The 21,805-nt window shown below is 42.5% G+C and overlaps 1 protein-coding gene across 1 annotated transcript; it reads right to left on the minus strand.

Annotated features, from left to right (window-relative positions):
• Positions 1 to 552: 552 nt before the first annotated feature.
• On the minus strand, positions 553 to 20,296 carry znf106a (zinc finger protein 106a). The gene is made up of 22 exons (XM_080414685.1): positions 20,231 to 20,296; positions 17,734 to 17,816; positions 17,246 to 17,307; positions 15,231 to 15,425; positions 12,205 to 14,118; positions 11,440 to 11,905; positions 11,150 to 11,219; positions 10,895 to 11,049; positions 10,245 to 10,305; positions 9,544 to 9,843; positions 8,195 to 9,212; positions 7,185 to 7,234; positions 5,557 to 5,702; positions 4,559 to 4,693; positions 4,127 to 4,243; positions 3,612 to 3,803; positions 3,388 to 3,450; positions 3,149 to 3,268; positions 2,141 to 2,212; positions 1,870 to 1,941; positions 980 to 1,120; positions 553 to 848 (listed from the first exon to the last, which is right to left on the minus strand). The coding sequence occupies exons 2-22, from the start codon at positions 17,785 to 17,787 to the stop codon at positions 792 to 794; spliced, it is 5,460 nt and encodes a 1,819-aa protein (XP_080270811.1). The 5' UTR covers positions 17,788 to 17,816; positions 20,231 to 20,296; the 3' UTR covers positions 553 to 791.
• Positions 20,297 to 21,805: the final 1,509 nt, after the last annotated feature.

Here is a 21,805-nt window from a genome sequence, read left to right on the forward strand (position 1 = left end):
GAAAAGTTACCACTCAAAAGAAAACCATTTTCAAAACATTTAACTCCTTAAAACGGCCAACTCTTTAAAACGTCACACCATTGCACTGAAATATGGCCCAAAAACTGCCATGAAATCTCAAATGGTTTCACTCCCTTGTAAGGCTATATTTTATAGTCTAATCTGAACTTATCTGAACCTTGAGTGATTAAATGGCAAAAGAAAAATAAAACGTTGCTCAAAGTGACACGTCACAACTGCACTCAACAGTTAACAATAAAAACATCCCTTAACCCATGCCATATAGTAGCCAGCCAATCTGTAAAACAGAGGCTTAATGTACAGTAGTCAGTACTCGTGGCAGTTTTGAAAAAAGAAAAGCGATGCAATCCTTCAGTTACCTTACCGGCAACTGCCCAAGTTTCTTCCTCTTAAAAAAAAACAGTTCTGTGTTTCTTTTGTCTTATTTGGTCAGTGATAAGAGAGTAACTGCAGTGGTATACAAGGACAGAAGACAGAGAGAGAAAGAGAAATAGAGCAAAAGGTGCGTTTGCCAAAGTAAGAAAAAGTCAGCACACAACCTTTGCTTTATAAACAGTAGTAGTGACATCACGGTTGGATTCCAACAGAGTAGGTACTGGAATCGACAAACAGAGAACAAAAACACTCGACGGCATCAGAATTAACGCGGTCAAGTGGAGTGGGTCCCAGTAAGATATCCCCCCCAATATGGGAGGTAGAAAGAAAGGGGGGGGGTGAACATGATTAGATAACAGGGGAGAGTGGAAGAGGGTATTTCACCCACCTAACACTCACGGCTCCAGTTCAGCCTCCTCGTCGGCATGTTTCTGCAGGTGCATAGGGATTCCCTGCAGGTCAGAAGGATCAAGTCAAAGCAAAATTATTGTTATCTTTCTTCTTTTCTTTTCACAAAATAGGTTTGATACAGATTGGTAGAGATGAGATCATATTTTAAGAGACACATTTCAACATTTCATACCTGCTTGGAGCAATTGCGAGCGCCGAAAATCTCGTCACAATTTTTCCAGCGACATTTGAGGAGGCTGGCATTGGAGTGATCATTGACCAGATGCTGCTGCAGATGTTCTCTCACACCAAAGATCAGCGAACAGCCGTGCCACTGTCAATACAATACACCAATAAACACAACCTGGAAACTACCCATCTGAATCAAGTTATTCGGGGTAACCATTGGTTATCGGCGCCCCCAAAATATAATACAAGCTTTGATGTGGGGAAGAAAATTATTTGAATGAACTTCTCACAGCTATTCCAGGGAACCTTTGCCGATTTCAACCTAATATAAAATGCCATGTCTGTATTTCTCTGCAAAATGTTGATGTCACTATTAAACAACAATGAGAAATCCTCAGAAGGCAGGGTGTTTTTTTTGCCACACTAGATTATGTATCTCTTTACATCAGAACAATGGCATTTAGGTTGAAAATCTGCAAAGTCTACCTTTAAGATTTTCAACAACCACATTTCAGTCTTGACGAATTACATGACTTTCAAATGTGTGTGCTAAAATTGCAATATGTGATTATGCACAATTATTCTCCTTATTGTGCACCTGCTTCTAGTTTCTGTAATAATTTTCTTTTTCCGGGAGCGGGTTATCAGCCCACAGCCCAACCCCCAACCTGGAGGGCCAGTGGGATCACTCTTTGTCTGGTCTCTACCCTTCGACCTGTTCGGCATGGGTGACCCTGCCAGGAGTACAATACTCCTGCCGACATAGCTCTATGGGTCATGGAGACGCGCAAACCACCCCACCACGATAAGGTGGTGATCCCATCGGGGGGTATTATTGTGCACCTGACCCCACACCATCTCTCTCAGTCCCTTGATTCTAGTCTCTTCTCTTACCCAACAGCGGTAGTTCTGCATCAGGTTCAGCCTGACAGCCTGCACACTGCCATCATAACAGCCTGTGTAGATCTGAAGACACATGGATACACCAGAGAAGGGTCAATTTTACTCATGTAACCATGGCTCTATGAACAAAGTGACAAGGCAATTCACATGCTAATGGGATACCTTTAATAGGTGTCTAGCATAGTCCTTAAGTGAAACAGCACTAGTTTTATACTTTTAACAATGTCTTCTGAAACAGGTATAGTGGAAAGTTCAGTCTTACCATGCTCTTGTGTATGGCCATGCACATCACCATGTCCTTGTGTCCACCGTAGACCTGCAGTCGGTCATGGGACTGTAATCAAATGAATCAATATAATCATGAGTAATACTAATTACAAATCTTATTTTGTATACAGGCAAGCCCATCCATGTATTATTTATATAAACCGATCCCATGGTTATATTCATGTATAGTGAAGGTTTATCTGAAAATGAGTCTGTGTGTGTGTGTGTGTGTGTGTGTGTGTGTGTGTGTGTGTGTGTGTGTGTGTGTGTGTGTGTGTGTGTATGTATATATATATATATATATATATATATATATATATATATATATATATATATATATATATATATATATTATTGCCATTAGGGATGGGGGTGGGTACATGGTTAACCGTGTACAGGATAATAAATTACTATCAGTTTAGGACAGTTTAACCGAAAATTAAAACAACTTGTTAATATGTACCGGTAAGTAATATAAATGATTACAATATTGTATATAATTGCAACTCATAAAATACTCTAGCAGACATACAGTAGGTTGTTTTTTCCCTGTACACTAGATATAGTATGTACTGTAAATTTTGAATGAACTCTTTTGAATGAACTTTTGTATGAACTGCTCACATCAGAACAATGGGATTTAGGTTCAAAAACAGTTTTCTGAAAAACGTATGCTGCTATATCAGTGGTTCTCAAACTTTTTTGAGAACCCCCCAATATAGCAGATCTACAGGCTGGTAGCGGGCACGAAGTGACGCGCTAAGAGCTTGTATATCTGCTATTTTTCAATAGCCAAAGTCATAAAAATCTAAAACGACACTGATACTTTCCCGGTTTTAATGGGTTAATGGCCATAACTCAATGACCATCTATCACTTGAACATGTTTCATCAATTTCCCTTTTCCCTCAACAGATTAAATCCCTGATGTTGTCACTTGAGGCTATATTTGTTATAATTGTTGATATCGTAATGTTGTAAGTGCACCCTTAAAGAAGACCGACCTGTAGCTCATAGATGCGGACCAGTTTGTCCAGACATGCTGTCACCATCACCTTCCCCAGTACGGCCACCACAGTCACAGCATGGCTGTGGCCTTTGTAGATCCGCACCAGCTCTCCAGTCTGCAGTTGTAGAAATATAGAATAATGAAATTCCAACGGGTGTAACATTTTAGCCACAGTTTTCATTTCAAGAAATGTTATATTGTGATACAATGTGTCATAGGGGAGTGTTGTCTCACATGGATGTTGTGTGCATGAACGGACTGATCGCTGGAACCGCTAAACACCAGATCATTCACCACCTGAGTGTGGAAGAGAATACAAGGGAGTAAAAACTTCAGATAACTTAGTCAAATACAGTGGCGTTTTCATTTCTTTCCAGGGTCCCCCCCTTCCACTGGTTAGAATGAATAGAGTTAACATGAACTTCTACATCTATTACAAGAAGTTTCACAATCCTCACCTTCATGCAGAGCACAGTCTTGGTGTGTCCCTCCAGGGTGCGTAGCAGTAAACCATTCTTGGCGTCCCTAACGCTGATGGTGCTGTCATAGGAGCCCACCAACAGGACCCTCCGAGCCCCCTCCTGAGAAGTGGCCAGGCAGCTCACCGCCCGCGGCCCGTGGCAATCAAACTCATCCAGCTGCCTGTTGGTCTGATCAGACCAGAAGAATTTAGAAGAAGAAAACAGATCAGTTTAGTTATGAGTAGAGATAACATTTGCAGTTAAACATGTACATTTCTGCATTGGGTCTACTTTTTTATTAATATGGTTATATTTGTTTGTTTATTGTGTAATCTGATTCCATTTGAATAACGTTTTTTTTACTTTATACTTTACTGATAGTAAGATATTTTACTTGGTCAAGTCTCTTGGATTTTTATATTTATTTTGTTCCGACTTGCTATGTTTTAGCCTTACAAACAATGTATTCTACAGTTTCACAGTATCATATAAGATGTAGTTCTTTGTGTCACCTTGAGGTTGAAGGTGACGACGGTGCCATTTGCCAGGCCAGCATATAGAACCTTCCAGCGACTGTGGAGACAGAGGACCCGGTCTGATAGAGAGAACTGCTGCTCACACTCCATTGTCTGTATCGGAAATCAAAATCATTTTAGAGACTATTCCATAAAACCAATTATGTCAAATAATGGCAGTTGCAAAAATTCTACATAGCCAGTTGCATTCTGGAAATTGTGTCTGGCACAGCAAATCAAAGGTTGATTAATAGAACCATACATCTGAACTCATAATCAGGCTACTCTACATATAACATAATTCAAATAATCAGTTCCCTCCATGGCAATTGATGCATAGGGTAACCAAGTAGGAAATTGCCTAATCATCAATCTATCTGTCTATCTCTGATCAATTTATTTATCTATCCATCCATTCTCTGTTGTCACCTTGAGGCTGTAGCAGCGGATGGTCTGGTCACTGGAGCCAGAGTACAGGCGCTGTGGCAGGCTTGGTCCTGCTGACACCAACAGGCTGTTGACCTTGGAGCTGTGGCCTTCGAACACAGCCACACATTTATGGCTCTGGAAGACATACAGTAGGTGAGGAGACGAATGAGAGGACGATCTTATTAGCCAGAAGGCTGATGCTGCTCTGAGGTGACGTGGGACAAAATCAGGGTTTGTTCGTTTTAAAAACTGAATGAATTCAAAGTAAAAAATATTCTTTACCGGGGTGCCTGGTGGCTCAGCCAGTTAGTGCACAGTCCACATGCTCCTTGTGAGCACGAGGACCAGCATTCAAATCTCTACTGACCTTTCTGAACTAATGCATAAATTGCCAAAACAATTCTAAAAAATAGAACAAATTATCTATTCTATAAATAGCCATTTCTGACTTAAAACAATTCGTAAATTTTTAAAACATGACAAAAGACCAGCATTGTATTTTGTCAGGGTTTTTTTACTTTTATTTTAACGTAATTTGTTTCACAGCCCATCTCTGCTTGACATTGACGCACACATATAGACACACACATTCAGTTCCCAGTACAGGCACAGTCTTTTTTTTTTAAATATATTTTTGGGGGCTTTTTATGCCTTTTATTGATAGGATAGTAGGCTGACAGGAAATGGGGCGAGAGATGGGGGATGACATACAGCAAAGGTCGTCGGGATCGGGAGTCGACCCCGCGACACGCTGTCAAGCTGGATTACCAGCACATGTGGTATGCGCCTGGACCGCTAGGCCAGCGGACGCCCCACAGGCACAGTCTTCTTAGACATCATCAAGCATTTGGGAGTTAAGCGGGGTGACGGAGGCTTTATCCATCATCCAGTTTTCCAAAACAACATTTGCAAATAAACTGGCAACTTTCCATTCATTACTCTGCTTCAGTAACTTTTAAGGTAATGTTGTGGCCATGCTTCATGTCATAGATACTCACCACCAGGTCGAAGGCCTTGACTGTGCGGTCTCCAGAGCAGGTGTACAACAGTCCATCATGGACCTGCATGGCGTTCACTGCTTCCTGGTGGCCCTCAAAGGTCCCCTCAGTAGGCATACAGTCGTCCCCAGCATCAGAGGACACATCTGGCACACACACACACACACACGTTCAAAATGATCATTGTTGGGAGATTTACCAACAATACCTGCCTGAATTCAATAACTTTTTAAAATATAATAATAATAAGCATAAAGGTAATATAATCTAAACGAAGGATTTAAATACCTGTATCACTTTTTACAACCGAGAAATATATATATAAGTAAGCTATCCGGTGACAGAGGATGGGTGACACTTCACACTTGAATGCCATTAGGCAAGGAGAGATGTTTGTATACAGCAGCATTGAATTGACTTCAGGATATATACAGTACCTGCTCTCAGAAAACTTCTCAATTCATCACTTCTCTGGGCACACTGTCCTGTCTCAGTGTAAGCCATCTATGAGCTCTATGAATATCTTGCCCATAAAAAGTAATTTGGGATCTGTGGAGACTATTTTAATCTGTTCAAAGAGTGCGGGGAATGCTAATTCTGTCCCGGAGAATGTGAGATGTGAGAGAGGGTTTACGTTGGGCTACACAGAAGAGCCACAGCATGGCTGTGGTCTTTGTAGAGCCGCACCACCACCTGTCTCCACAGAACACTGGTACTGAGAAAAGTAAGGGCTGATTTATATTTAATAACACGACTGTGGCGTTCCATGAAAATAACAGATTTTCTACGTTGCAGCACTTTTTTCAAGTAGAAATTGTATTTCATGCAAGAATGCAAGGTCTTGCAAGAAAATGTTAATTAGGCGTAAGCGTGCTTCCAAGGGATATTTCATTTCAGACATAGGTTATAACATTTTTGTAATATATTACTTTGCCAAGTTGGATTGTTTGGTTGACTTGCATAGATATTGTACATCAAAGTAAAGGGGCATATCCATCAGTTGAGAGGAAATGTTAAATATATTGTCTTATTTAAAAAAAAAAGAAGAAATTGACAGCACCTTAGTCACTGTCACTGTTCTATTTACTGAAAGTTCTGAAATGTATATCATGCAGTAGCTAAATATCACCATAAAGAATCTATCCAAAATTAACAGGGCTGTTTAGTTTGAAACTCACTGTGAAACTTTCACGTTTCACCTGGCATTAAAGTTCAAGAGACACTATATTGTGATGCCAATTATGAGGCACTAAAACGTCACCTGTTAAAAGGGTTTCTCGACTCACATTATGAATACTGAACTTCATTCTAAATTGTGAAATTCATCATTTGCCGAAAGCAATGATATTTTAAGAAATGTATATAACACACTAAGGAATTAAAATGATTGGATTAAATTATAGTTCTGTATATAACGTTTCTACAGACTGGGTCCTTTATAGTTTGCACGTATTAAATGACAAATCTCTGGTATTTTTTCTATATGCAGCGTTTAATGTTTTGGAAATTAGCTATTCATGTACAATGTCCAACACCAAGAATACCAGTGCTATGTCTATACATATCCTGGACTGTATTTTTTGCGATCTCTAAAATAACCCCTGTGGGAAAATCATCCTGTGTGTTACCTGATGATGCCTTGGGCATCTTTGGCAGCGTCAGGGGCATCTGGATGTCACTATGGGGGAAACAGACATACATGCATGAGATGAGTAAACAAAATAATAAATTCATTAGCTTTGATGGATCTCAAAATGTCCGTAACGCCACTCACTATTTGTATAGCACATTTCATACAAGTGCTTTACATTATATATAAATAAAGAATATGAGTTATAAAACAGAAACAATAAGGCATTACATTATGGTTTTGCTTGGTTAAGTTGCACATAAAGCAATAAACTTGTATTTGTCAGGAATAGTGTATTGTGTAACAATAAAGAATAAGTATAATGTATAATAATGACTATATTACTATCCTATTAACTATCCTGCTTCTGTTCAGTCAGCAACATGTAGAACATATTTGCGGTACCAGAACCTTGGATTTCCCAAATCCCTCTGAACGTAGCTTATGGATGTCACCAACAGCAATACATTGCCTGAATGTATTTATTAAAATGTTACCAAGATGTCATAGTATCACCCTGAATACTTTATACAAACTGATTATTAGAGCCCCAATGTGTGCAATTTTGTGGGTTTACATTCTACCTATAACAACAGAGATGCATGGCCATTCTCTAGTTCAGACTCAACATCTAAAAGCATGAATTAAAATTACATTTTGCTGTATTTTTGTTATGTATATTGAGATGTATCTTATAGATGATTATTAAGATTCTTCATGTATTTGCGGTTTCTATCAATATGTTGTATATTCAACTAGTCGAGGGTTCCACTTTTTGCTACTTTTCTCTCTCACACACACACACACACACACACACACACACACACACACACACACACACACACACACACACACACACACACACACACACACACACACACACACACACACACACACACACACACACACACTTTTCCTGGTTAAAAGGTTTCAAACAGCTATGGTTTGTTATAATGTCTGTGTCTCAAACTTTAAAGATACAAAATGTACTGCAATAATCAATCTTACCCATCATGATGAGGCTTGACAACAGTACATACATCCATCTCACTGGTGGAGGTGACTTCGTTGCAGGCCAGGTTCTGCGGCTCTGCTCTGCTTGTGTCGGGGCTCGAGGCTGGGGGCGGACCTGCTACTGGCGTCTGGGTTTTGCCGTCCATCTGGGCCTCCTGGCTGGCAGAGATGGCCTCCATGCCTGCCTCTGCCTCAGAAGATTCAATATTCACCACGTCAACAGCAGTCGCCGGGGTGAGCTCTACCATGTCCAGGGCAGAGTCCGTGTCCACCTGCTCAGGTTTGCTGGCTGGGGACAGAGGGTCAGACAGGACCTCTATCACCGCCGAAACCTCCCCATTTGCTTCCATCTCCCTGTCGCCATCCTCATCAGCAACTGGCGGAGTGGAGGTGCTAACGTGAGAGCCACCGCTGGGTCTCCTGCGCGTGCGGATGCGCCTCGGCCTCAAGGTCATCCCTTCATCCTCTGTGTCACTGCTTTCAGGCTGGTCTGTCCCCTGGGCCTTCTTCAACACCCGTCTCTTCTTCAGCTTCCTCACACGCTTGCTACTCCTGAGCTCGGATGGAGAGAGAGGCACCACGAGGGCAGCAGGGACAGAGGAGGGATCACAGGACAGTGAGGGAGTAGCACCGGTGACACTCACGTCATCGGAGCTTCTGCGACTGGACAGGAAGGCACCTGGGGGGGGTTTGCAGTCGGACGATGGGCTGAGAGTGTCTCTGGTAGCCTGAATGGCTTTCTCCATCACCTGAACCGCGCACAGGGAACTCTCTTTGGCTTCTGCAGGGGCTCCGCGACTGGACAGGAAGGCACCTGGGGGGGGTTTGCAGTCGGACGATGGGGCGAGAGTGTCTCTGGTAGCCTGAATGGCTTTCTCCATCACCTGAACCGCGCACGGGGAACTCTCTTTGGCTTTTGCAGGGGCTCCGAAGCTCTCTGGCGTAGGCTCCCTGTTAGCTTTGTAAAACACCAGTTCCTTTTCAGGAGATACCTGGCAGTTTTGTGCTGGGTCTACAGATAAAAGAGAAAAATGGAATACACTTACTTGGGCCATTATTACAATTTACAATTTGGGCATTTAGCAGATGCTCTAATATCCAAAGTGAGTTACAAAATGCAAGGACAGAGTAAGTGCCATGCAAATTATGTCAAACATTTGTGAGCACTGGTTGTCACATTCTAACATTAAACTAAAATAAAATAAACTATGAGATTGTAAAACGAATAAAATGCTAGTTTTGTGTAGTTTATATTCAGATAATTGGGGCCAGCCCTGTGGGGAACTAGGACTAAACCCAAACACAGCCGTGACATAAAACCTATGAGAAAACTCAGGTGCTACCTGGCTGAGGGTCTGCAACAAGAGGCAAGGGTAGTTCAGGGGTGGTGCTGTGAGCACAGGGGGCTGGAATCTCCATGGGGTCTGGCTCTGAGCTGATATGAACCGGGGAGAGGGGCTCCTGCTTTATGAATACAGGTGTGATGGGGGGAGGTGAGGCAAAGTGTGGGGGGTGAGAAGCCTGGCTGGGGACAGCAGCATCTGGGACAGAGGGGGGCAGCGAGGACTGCTGTGACTCAAAGGGAACTGGATCCATCTTCTCTTCCTTGACTTTGACAGGAGCTGTTGTGTCTCCGATACCACCTGGAGAAGATGACAAGATAAAACTGGTTAACACTGGGGAGACATACAGTATGTGGCACACCGGTAGCTGACCGGATCCCAGCTGGACACCTGTTGTATGTCTTTCCCACTCTCTGCTCTCAGTTTACAGTCTCTTTCTATGCTGACCTGTCTATACAATTCAAAAACAAGCCCCCAAAACAAGCCCACTTCATAGTTCGTCGTGCGACGGTGTCCCGCGCCGAGAATAGCTCGTCACAAATGTGACGCATTGTGAGCTTGTAGGTCTGCTATTCCCGGCTGTTCTTGGCGAGAACACCATCGCGCAACGGAGCATAAATTTGGCTGTAGGCACTGCACTGTTGGTCATTACAGTGGTCATCCAATGTGATTCATGTCAAGCCAAGATCAGCGGTCCTTACCTTGCATCCCTTTGAGCAGCTCGATGCGCTTGTTTCTCAGGGTGCTCATCTCTCCGTTCATCTGCGAAAACGGAAACAATGAAATTCTCAATACCATCTAATACCAGGGAACCAAATACATTGTTTTCTACCTGTACGAGAAGTAGAACAATATGTATCACAGTTATTGCCCCTGAAATCTGGCCCTGATTTTGTAATTGCATGCATACAGTATACTGCAGCATGACATGCATATTAATTAAGTGGTTGATTATTCAGACATTTGACAGATTTCAATCAGATCTATCTAATCAGATCTCAGTTTGATTACAATGTTAATAAATATATGCAATAAAGAGACACTGGATATAGAGGGGCAATATAAAGATGGGCAAACAAGCCAATTGACAGATACAAATCCAAATGATTAGCCATTTATATACTTTGTCGTACGACAAATAGTGGTAACAGCAAATCTACAAGCTCACAATGTGTCGCATCACAATATGTTGTGAGCTTGTAGATCTGCTTTGTTTGCTTTTTTTATCGCCTATATCGCTTCTAATGACATTCCCAAAACAGGGACTCCAGGTTGAAAGTGGTAAAACAATAAATAGATAGAAGAAACATAACAGAGGAAGGACAGATAAGTCTCGAGTCTGAGGTGCTACCTGCTGTTTGACCACCATGAGGCGCTGGACTTCAATGTAAGCAGCCTGCAGGGCAGCTCTGGCATGGATCAGACTGTTGTCCACCCCCTGCAGGGAACCACTCAGCTCCTCCTCCCTCAGTGACACAGCCAGCAGCTGGTCCACCTGGAGACGCTCTGCACAGGAACCACAACACAGACACACGTTCAGGGATTTATTACAGTTATTACAATAATCTTTAACAAAGTTGGCTCTCATTTTGTTTCAGATGCTTACCTTTCTTGGACTTGATTTTCCTCCTTTTATTGGTTCTTTCCAAACTAGGAATCTCTGGGTTTGGAATATCCTATAAGAGAATAAGAAATATAGTATGTGTGTGATACGAGTTGATGATCATGGTGTACACACAACTGCAGGGTGGCTTGTAAAGCTCATGCGGGCTTACAGGACTGGTAAATAAAATACATAGTCAGACAGTCAAATCAGTATCAATTCATGACACTATTAAATCACTTTGAACTCTTCCCATCTGAAAGAAAATAAGACTCATCACTTCTACCACTTACCCCTGCTGCTCTGCGTTTCTTTCCAGTCCCCTGAGCGTCATACAGTTCAGTCCCAGAGCTGCTGTCCCCAATCAGTGTGACTGATCCCTGGAGAGCCTTCACTGTCCCTTTCAGCGACCCTTCTGGCTGTTTCCGTGGTCTGGCCTCACACTGGCCAAACATCTGCACCTCATCTTGCTGCGGACTGTCTTTGTGTAGAGAGGGGGGTACCTGCAAGCTATGTCTGTCAGGCCACTGGAGGGTATCCCTATGCAATGCTGTCTCCCCCAAACTCTTTGAGGGAAACTGTGAACAGTTGGGAGCGATGCTGCTCTCAGATAGGCAGCGTTTGCGGGGGCAAGCGGCCGGGAGGGAAGAGGTGTCCGAGTCGGCTAGCGACTCCCACTGGAACCCCTCGAGCAGGGCTATGTCTTCCTCCTCCTGGCTGTGGTCCTCCTGGTCGCAGGACACCATCTCTATGCCAAACCTACACGGGGACACAACAAAAGGGGACACATTACTTAGATTTTGATGTTACATAAAAGTAATTATATATGTATTGACCACAAAACTTCAGTTGATGGCAGATAATGCATTGTAGTCACTGATATTGATAATATTAACCATTTGGAAGTGTGAAACATCATAATCGACATTCAAAATATCACCTCAAAGCAATCTAAGTTCACCATCTATATCTCACCTTGGTATAACCTGAATTGCAATATCTACCTACTTTAACTCTCCTGGCCATTTACAGGTGTAAATATAAGTACAATGTCTCACCTTGGCATGCCTTTGCCTTGCTCTTGCTTCTTCCTGACTTCCTGGTACACCTGCTCCCAGTTCACGTTGCGCGATCCAAAGGAGCTGATGAGCTGCCGCACGGTCGGCTTAAGCCCCGACTCCTTCTCCACCTCGCCCCTCCGAGACTCGTCCATGTTTCTGACCCGCCTGGCGATGTTCAGGTTGGGTTCGTGGCTGCCCGTTTTGTTCTTGGAGACGATGTGTTTAGTCAGGTCACGTTTCAAGACAGGAGGGAGACCAGCTTTGGACAGACTGAGTGCAGCAGTGGATCCTGAGGTGGAATGTGTTGCTTCGCTGCTCCTGGAGGCGTCACTCTCTGACCCCTGGCCGACCTCTGCAGTCTGCATGGCCTCATCTGTGGCAACAGAGTTCCTTCCCTCCTCCGAACCACACTCCAACCTCTTATTGTCTCGGTCTTCTTCTTCCCTGGTTGAGACCACAGGCTCTGAAGTGTCCATGGTGGATGTACTGACCTGCACTGACTGTAGAGACTGGCAGTTTAATGGCAGACTTGTTTCCCCCTCTTTACGAAGAGAAGACCTGACCATGGCAGACGAAGGTGCTTTAGCTTGCTCCCGTCTACAGTTATTTTCTTTGTTGGCTCCGACCTGGCTGTCTGAACCTCTGCTTTGCTTTTCCTGTGCGATGTGCTCCAGCCTGCTCTCCTTGGAAAGCTTGACAGAGCTATTTTTGTCTGACACAGCGTCCTTGGCTTTTTTCAAGATTTCCAATAGTTGCTGTTCTCGCACTGATTGTAGCACTCCAGTGGGTGAGAACCTAGGGCTGTGGCCACTGTGGCTGGGGATCGCTGTGGATTGCTCAGGCTCTTGACTGGAGGTCTTCATGAGCTGGGTTTCAGGATCAGGAACTGATTGCACTTTCCTGTCTCTATGCTCTGGCAGTTTATCCGACCTCTCTTTGGGTGGCTCAGGTGAGGAGGTTTGTGGTCTGTCACTGTGAGAGCTGCTTTTAATGCTGCTGTTACTTTTATCTTGGAGTCTAGCGCCCTTACTGCTCTTCTTCTTTTTCCTTTTCTTACCATCACAAGGATTGTCGTGGGTGCCAACATCTGGTCCATTTTGTTGTTGTTGCTGAGGTGTGGGGACTTTGGGGAACTTCTCTGAGGGGCTGGGGTGGGTATCTTTTTGGGGCACGCCGTCAAAAAGCTTAGTTGGCGGGTAGGGGGACCAGCGACAGGCTTTGTCCAGTTTGGGGTTACTGCCAGAGGCTTTAGGACCCAGACTGCTATGGCGGCCACGGTCTGCACTTGATCCTTCCATGTGCTGATACCCATCACCCAGTCGACTTTCCTGCTCTTTGTCTTGATTCTGCCCACACTGTCCCGTTGCTCGAGAAAAAAATGTTGGTGGGGGCGGACAGCGAGGTACATCTCCAAGGAGGCTTAAAGGCCTGGTTGCTTGTGGCGGGCACTGAGAAATGTTGTTCCAGCCATAGATCCCATTACTGCTACCTCCATTGCTCAACCAGGGAAGTCGACTTCTTGAATTGTCAGGCGCCATACCCTGGTCACACCTCATGTTCTGCTTAAACTCTGGATTACGCCAATTCCTACCTGGTGCCTTCTCTCGGAAAGCCCAATTCTGGAAGTTGGGGGGTTCCTGAGCGTGCCATGTGGCGCTTTTTCCCTGTTGGCTGTAGTTTGAGGGTCTTGAAAATGGAGCCTCCCATGGTCTGCCCCCATAAGATATGTTGTTCCGGTTCAACGCACCCTGGCCACTGAATGATCCACTCATGCCCCTTGACGACTGTTGCCACGTGTAACCCTGAGAAAAGCGTTCCTTCGCTGCTTTCAACCTCTGCTGAAACTCCTGCTGCTTCCTGCGTGCCGCCTCCTCTTTTTCCCGCTTTGCAGCAGCGGCCAACTCTTCTTGCCTAAAGAAAATACAAAACACATGCTACCTTCAGTAGCTGCAAAGTGTTGGGCAAACCGCATAAAAATTGAATATTCTCTCTAAAAGTGTGGGTTTTCATGAAAGCATTACTTTACTTTTTATTTTATGCTATTAATGTTGCTGCCACGTCAAGTGGAAGTGGTATGTCTATTTTTGGAATGACACTCTTCATAACCTATACTACACTTATTGTTTGTACCAAACAGTCTAGCTAGCAACCATATCACTTGCTGCATAGCTGTGACGCTGCCAAACTTTGGTTCGAGCTATGACCTACAATGTCTATGTCGGGGGATATGTTCTGGTATGTGTAAGCAGAGGACAGCTGTATATCTTGAATCACTCTTTCCCAACTGCTGTCCCGGTTGGACATCCCTTTGAGGACTTTGAGATAGACATTGAAATTGACCACTAATAATTTGTCATTTATGGGATATGATCAGGAACACAAAAGGCAGGCTAACAGTAATGTAAACATTAAAAAAAGTCAAAAACTCTTGAAAAATGACCCAATATTTTCTATATCATATTTTACAGATTTAGACACAATGTTAAACTGAAAAGTTTGGTTCTATAGATGATGTTTCTAAGCAGCAGAGAGACCTGTTCATTTGAGAAGAATGTGTCTTAGCTTTTAGTGAGCAAGTGAGAGTGTGCAGTCATGCTTTTTTTTAGATTGTAGCGCTGACATACGACTCCAAACCTCTCCTGCAGCACAGGCAGCTCAGCTAAATCAGACCTGTGAGCTCCTCTGAGCACAATGTGACTATACATGGTTTACAGAGACCGAGAGGTCTAGTAGGCGATCAGCAACATTTACATGTGTGGCTAAAACCAAATAATTAATATTACAGCTGACCTAAAATAAATATTGAAACCGCAATACAAACAAAATGTTCTCGGTCTCAAGGGGTGACAATTCATTTGTAATAAGCATAAATAAGATTATGCCAGACTCTTATTATTTTAGACTCATCAAATACAAATATTTTTGCCACTTTGGTGCAACACTGAAATGTTAATAACATTAATGTTATTAGTACTCCCAGTGCTCCATTTCAGATGAAAATGAGTTCCCAACAAGTGACGTACCTGAGCTGTTCCTTTCTCTTCTCAACCAAGTCCACCAGCTCTTTGTCAAAGTATTCCTCCTCATGGTCATCAGTGCTGTTCCGTCGCTCAGAAGCCTCCACATTCTGTTTGTGCACCGGGCTGGAGATGTGGTTGGCATACTCGGTCAGGCTCACCACCGTCACTCGGCAAACTTTGCACTCATGTCCGCAGTCCCTGGGGAGGGAGGGGGACAGTGGGCGTTCAATGGTTGCTTCGGGCATGGTTAAGGTCAAAACTTTTTGAAGTCTGGTTCGGTTTTTCTTGTCTGCAGAGCCTTCTACTATAGAGAGGCTCTACTTTCTTGTTACGTTAAAGTAAAAAATAAATCAAATTAAAAGGAGAGGAGATTACTCAACAGTCCTTTAAAAAAAATGTATAACTCCAAATTCTCTACTCTTCACAGATCAGGAGGTAAGCTAACTTAGAATTTTCCCTTGTTTAAAAACAAAATACAGATAGGAGCTTCCTGATCTTTCCGTTCTCTTCAGCAGGATATAGGTGGTAGGGTGAGGGCAGGAGGGGCAGCCAGGCTGTACCCAGGCAGCATACTGGATCTAGTTTGTATCTGTCCAGCTACCACAACCGGCCACGCAGCTAGCACAGCGCTGGGACGCGCAGAGGGGAAGGTGGGCGCTCCCTCAGCTTAGCACGCTCTCATGATGGTGTCCGCTGTGCTGTGAGACTGTATGGACAACTGTGTTTGTATTTAATCACAGACCCTGCCCCCAAGAGCTAAGACTCACCTCCCCCCTCCATATTGGTGTGTGTTACTGGCACAGTCCTCACATTAGTTGCAGAGATCCTGTCAACCAATCTCTAAGCTTGTGTAACTGGAGCCTTGTGCAGCTGCACACAACCCACTACCCTGCTTAAAACCCATAACACCCAAGAATGCCATGCTGTGGTTGCTCTGTGATGGGCAGTGACTTGCCTGGCTAAAGCTCATATTATTTCTCAAAATGGTGTCATGGCATTCTGCCATTCTATGACCCCTTGTGCCGTTGGAAAAGCCTTTATCTATATGGTTGGGTTGCAGTTATGTTTGTTTTCAACTCAACAGAGGGACATTTGTAATGTTAGCATATGATGTAGATGTGAAAAGCCAACTTGTAACATAGAATAGACGTGAATAAAACAAACTATAAGCCTACGCCTATATTTGACTGCAGCCCAAGTGTAGCTTTTAAGGGTCAATGAAATAATGAAGGACAGATGATTTTGAGAACAAGGCACTGTTACGTTGTAGCTCAAAATCTGACATTTTACCAAAATGAATCCAATTTAGGTACTATAACACTCATTGTAGGGGCCACATTTATTGAATGTATTTATGTTGACTGATTATAGGCATCATTTCATCATTATTATGTTGACTGTATCACTAACATAACTATAACAACCTACATTTCTAACGTTTCTGAAAAATGTGAGGTGAAACCTCCCAAAACAAAGTGGAAGAGCATACATTAGTTACTTCGCTACTACACCTATCTTCTTGTTTTCATTCAAAACTCCTGGACTACATGGACATAAACTTTAAAGAGTTTCCTATTTTGGTATGCATATTTATTATTTAAGTCTGGATACTCTAGTAACCACTTGAAACTTGTATACTGTATCTCTAACCTACATTTCACTCACACATACTTCACTAATCTACACAGGAGTCACGAGACAGCCAGTTGCCTTCAGTCGGTCATGACCGTTGTTCCGGGGAGATTGTGTCTAAATATATATACCACGGTTGAGACAGCTGCCCTGCTGCTCATCTTCCATACAGCACACGTGTTGGTGCATACACGTGCCTTGAGCCTGAAATGGACTTGAATCAAGATTTTGATCAAATGTTTTGATTATTTATGATCGAATTTGATTTATTTATTTTTGGACTGAGACGATAGCTGTTTCATTTGAGTATATTATTTATTTTTGGAGCAGACCGACTGATTTTTTAAAGACAAGAGGTTTGCCTTTCATGATTAGAGGGAACTCACCGGCCTTTCAGGTTCTCCAGCTCTCGGTGGTGCAGCATACTCCTCATATGTTCATCCATCTCCTGCACAACAGTGATACAGATACATATCATTTTACTTCCATGCACCTGCTATGTTAGGAAAAAGAAATAACTTAATATCCATGCATAATTCTGCTACTTGACACTAAAGGCCTTGAGATATGCTTCTGGAAACATGGATGTTTGTGTGTGGCACACTTTATCCTGTAAACTGGGAGAAGTGCCAACTTGCTTGATACTTGACTTTCTTGGAGACTATGGTTTTGTTTGTCAACTGCGGTACAAGACACATGAATATGCTTCTGGAAACGTGGATGTTTGTGTGTGCCACACTTTATCCTGTAAGCTGGGGGAAATGCCAACTCGCTTGACACTTGACTCATTCTTGAAGACTATGGTTTTGTTTTAGACAACTGCTGTAAAAGACAAATGAAAACAAAAATAACTAATAACATGTTTATAAATTACCTGCTTGGTGTAGCAGACCATTTCACAAAGGATGCACTTCCTGTCTTTCCCCATTTTGGATGCAGGTGGCTGTTAGGATATTACTGTCAATGAAAATAAGAAATGAATTATTGAGCACAAAAAGATGCGTGAGAAAAAGTTTAGTGTTCATCCATCCTTCATTCATCTTGATTTCAGTTAGCAAATCAAAGGTCAAGCTAACTGCAATATGAAGCTGTCTGCCCCCCCTGTGGTAAGTGTCCAGCGAAGGAAGATTCAAGAGTCAAAATGTCATAGTATCTCATTAACCGCTAGAAACATGCTGGAAAGTTCTGTAACACTAAGCCCATTATGAAAAAACAGTTGAATTTAAGGCAGACAAATGTATAACTGATGTCAGCAATCATCTTAGTATATGTAATGAGATCTCATTGGCTAAGGCAGGACATTCACATTCAAACACCATGGTGAGGAGTGTTTACTAATGCCTGATTTATACTTAGCTGCACGCCGTTGTTGCACACCGAAAATATCAGATCTTAAAGCTCACAGCATGTGAGCTTGTAGATCTGATATTTTCGGTCTGAGACACCGGTGTGTAGCTAAGTATAAAATACATAACCCTTACGAGGGTCAGTTTCCCCAACTCTCACTGCACCGCTCCACAACATGCATACTATAGGTGCCGTAGCCAAACACACAGATCTAATTCTAGCCTGTGCTGATGGAACAACATCATGGCCAGAGGACAGTGTCACTGGAGTGTTATGGCCTATGTCTGGACTTGTTCAACTTTCACAAACAGGATGGGGGGAAAAAGCCAGAAACGAGCCAAATGCTGATCGATTTTGTCAGCATCCATTATGTTTATTAGCTCTACCAGCAATCAGATTTTGGAGGTGCTATTCTATTCTAAATTTGTGGTTGGCTGGGAAATTGTCCAATACCGCCCAGATCAATTCTAGTATTCAACAACAACACATCGTGTGGCCCAATAGAAAAATCCCATTAAAAAGAGCTGACAAGTCCTCTCCTCTGTGTAGCAACAATGGCAAAACAAAGTATGCGTTTCATCTTCGCAATCACTTTGCTTCAAACTAAACCACATAGGAGAGGTGTCATTACACTTTGTGACGTTGTTATGGTGTGAAACTATTTGAGGTCTTTCACAATAACATACAATTAAGTCTAATATATACTTAGTTACGTGCCGGTCTCTCGCACCACAAATAGCAGATCTACAAGCTTGTAGAGTGTTTATTTTCGCACACGACACTGGCACGCAACTAAGTATAAATCAGACATTAGTGAACTAATTTTAAAATCAACATTAGCCTAAATTGAGAGGCTTGCTCAAGAAGACCCAACTCTAATACGTTATATGGACATGGACTGAATAGTCCATCATCAGAAGTAAGTTAGGCCTATATTCTGTGTATGATAAATGCCTGACAATACCACCATCATTGGCTCCGTTCATGGCCAAGCTACTATGAGGGCAGATAGATATTTATAACATTAATAGTGTGTTCGGAGGGTCGTGCATTCCATCAACACACCCAGTGAATCCCTAGAGGGCAGCAGGCTGCCAACCAACACACTATCCTTCCAGAGTTTATCACTGTATCCTCTCAGAGATGTTAGCTACAAATGTACCTGTAGATAGAGTGGTAAATTGACCCTTGCAAGTCTGTAACTCTTGACAGTATACAAATGGAACACTGTCAGAGTTAAGAGGGGTCCTTGAAATGTAAACGTTTAAGAACCACTGCTGTAGATGGAGGTTCAACAGATACAGTTTTATTTAAATAAACCCACTGTTTTATCAACATACAGTAAGAGTCCCTCTCATGTGTTATTCACTAGATCAACTATTGTCCTGTTTACAAATCTACAAATGCTAAAAAAAAAAAAAAGAAAAGATAATCAGAACAGGTTTAAAAGTGGTCAAACATCAATCCCGCCTTGGCAAGTTTTGCAATCACTCAGTAACTAAGTTACCCAACACAACATTAGCTATCAAGCACCAACTTCAAGAAGTTATCGTCGATGCTAACATTAACTTGTAGCTGTTTAACGTTAGCCAGAGAATAGAGCTTTCTAAACGTTTAAATGTTTATGTTTAGTGGTGAATGTTAGATGTTAACCAACATACAACTTGTCTGCAGTTAGCAACAAGCTAATAGAGTAGTTAGCCAACGCTAGTCACTGCTCTTATTGCACAGCTTCAAGCACTCATGACTTTAACTACCGTGTTTTTGCTTCAACAGCTAAACAAAGCGCCAAACAATCAGGTGTAATAGTTACTCAACTCTATTAACCTGAAAGATTTATGTAGATTTAACGTTAACTACAACCCCAAAACATGTTAGCAAGCTAACAACTAAAAGAATAGACAACGTTGCCTTTGTTGTGTAGTGCCCATTTACAGCAATAACAACGTGGCGATTTCGTTTAAACCGTCAACGAATGTTAAAACATAATATTGGAAATGTTAAGAGATTTACTGTTCGGATACCTCCATAATATCCAAATATTTGTGCATGTACTGCATTTTCATCCACCGCTGGAGCCCTACAATAACAATAAGAATACCAAGGATGTGTCCGTGATGTCACAAGTAAGCGACATGGCGTCCTGTACATTCATGGATTGATGGGACCTCAACTGAACTGAACCCTGAACAGTGGTGGAAAAAGTAGGCTACTCAAATGTTTTAATCAAGTAAATGTATCAATATTGCAATGCAGAAATACTCACACAAATATAAGTCCGGTATTCAGAATTTACTTGAGTAAAACTCAAAATGTATAAAAATCGTTTGAAAATAGCAGATCTACAAGCTCAAACGCCTTGTGAGCTTGTAGATCTGCTATTTTCAAATAGCCGAAGTCTACGGCTGAAGTGGTTAATGCATGTTTTGTAATAATATTTAACATCTACAAAGTAACTAGTAACTAAAGCTGTCCAATAATTGTAGTGGAGTAAAAGTACTGCCTCTGAGATGCAACGGTACCGTAGAAGTAAAAGTATTGAAAATTGAAAAAGTAAAAAATACCTCAAAATTGTACTTAAGTACAGTACTTGAGTAAATGTACTTAGTTACTTTACACCACTGACCCTGAATGATGTAGAAGTCCATTTTTGCCCAATATTACCGAAAAGAGAACGCTGGCCTACAGATGATCACCCCTCCCCTCCTCCTTGGTCTCTGACTCTTTCTTTATTCTTCACACAAAGGGCCCTATTTTACATTAAACCAGAAAGGTGGCATTCTTTATTTTGGAGGCGTGGCCAAATCCCCTGAAAACAACAAAGCAACTATAAACGTGGGCCCCGGCCTCGGAGCACAGATCCCCGACAGGCTGGGCTGGCTGCCGTCCTGGGTTTAAAATCCTCACCTTGTATTGAACTGTAGGCAACTTCCAGTGCTTTGTTTGCAAAGTGTTAATAAAGTATTCAATCAATCAATCATGATTGATTGAATCAATTTGTCAAAAATACTTCCAAAATGTTAATGAAGTCCACGATCATAACACCAGAGGCAGCTCCACGAATCATGTTCAACCCAGAAAGGGAATGAACTCGTTCTCATGCTATTCATCAAAAATGTGGAATGCCCTACCAAAAGGATTAAAGGAGTGTTATACCCTACTCACTTTCAAAACTGCCCTAAAGATACAACTTCAGTAGGCTGCAATTCGAAAACGGCCCCTGTCCAAGTCTTAACCTACCCCCCTACCCCCCCCCCCTTTTCTTTTTCTTCTCTTGTAGGCCTACATATTTTTCACTCTTCATACCCTAACAGTAACCTGTAAGCTGATTGTATGACATTCTGTATAGTAGTGTGTATATCTGTCTGTCTCTTATATGTCATCATGATTTGTGTGCATGGGGATCTCGTCTTAAACAAGCTCAGTGCTTAATGAGTCTTCCAGTTTAGTAGACCTTGTATTGTGAATTTGTACTCACTGTTCTCATGTCTTACTAAATAAAGTACATCAATAAATCAATCAATCAATTAGCCTGGACCAGGCTAAGGGGGAAAATATTGACTGTGGGGTTTTCTTTTCCAAAGTGAATGCCCTAGGTT

The sequence above is a fragment of the Gymnoscopelus braueri genome (assembly GCF_963280865.1).
Source record: "Gymnoscopelus braueri genome assembly, chromosome: 19".
Classification (NCBI taxonomy): domain Eukaryota; kingdom Metazoa; phylum Chordata; class Actinopteri; order Myctophiformes; family Myctophidae; genus Gymnoscopelus; species Gymnoscopelus braueri.

What these genes read in the sequence shown, in the direction of transcription:
- znf106a (XM_080414685.1), bottom strand. Translation starts at nt 17,787, where the DNA reads ATGGGGAAAGACAGGAAGTGCATCCTTTGTGAAATGGTCTGCTACACC. An exon ending in AAGAGAAAGGAACAGCTCAG is followed by an intron (nt 14,119 to 15,230) that starts GTACGTCACTTG and finishes TATTTTCTTTAG; the next exon opens with GCAAGAAGAGTTGGCCGCTG. An exon ending in TCGTCACCTTCAACCTCAAG is followed by an intron (nt 3,804 to 4,126) that starts GTGACACAAAGA and finishes TGGTCTGATCAG; the next exon opens with ACCAACAGGCAGCTGGATGA.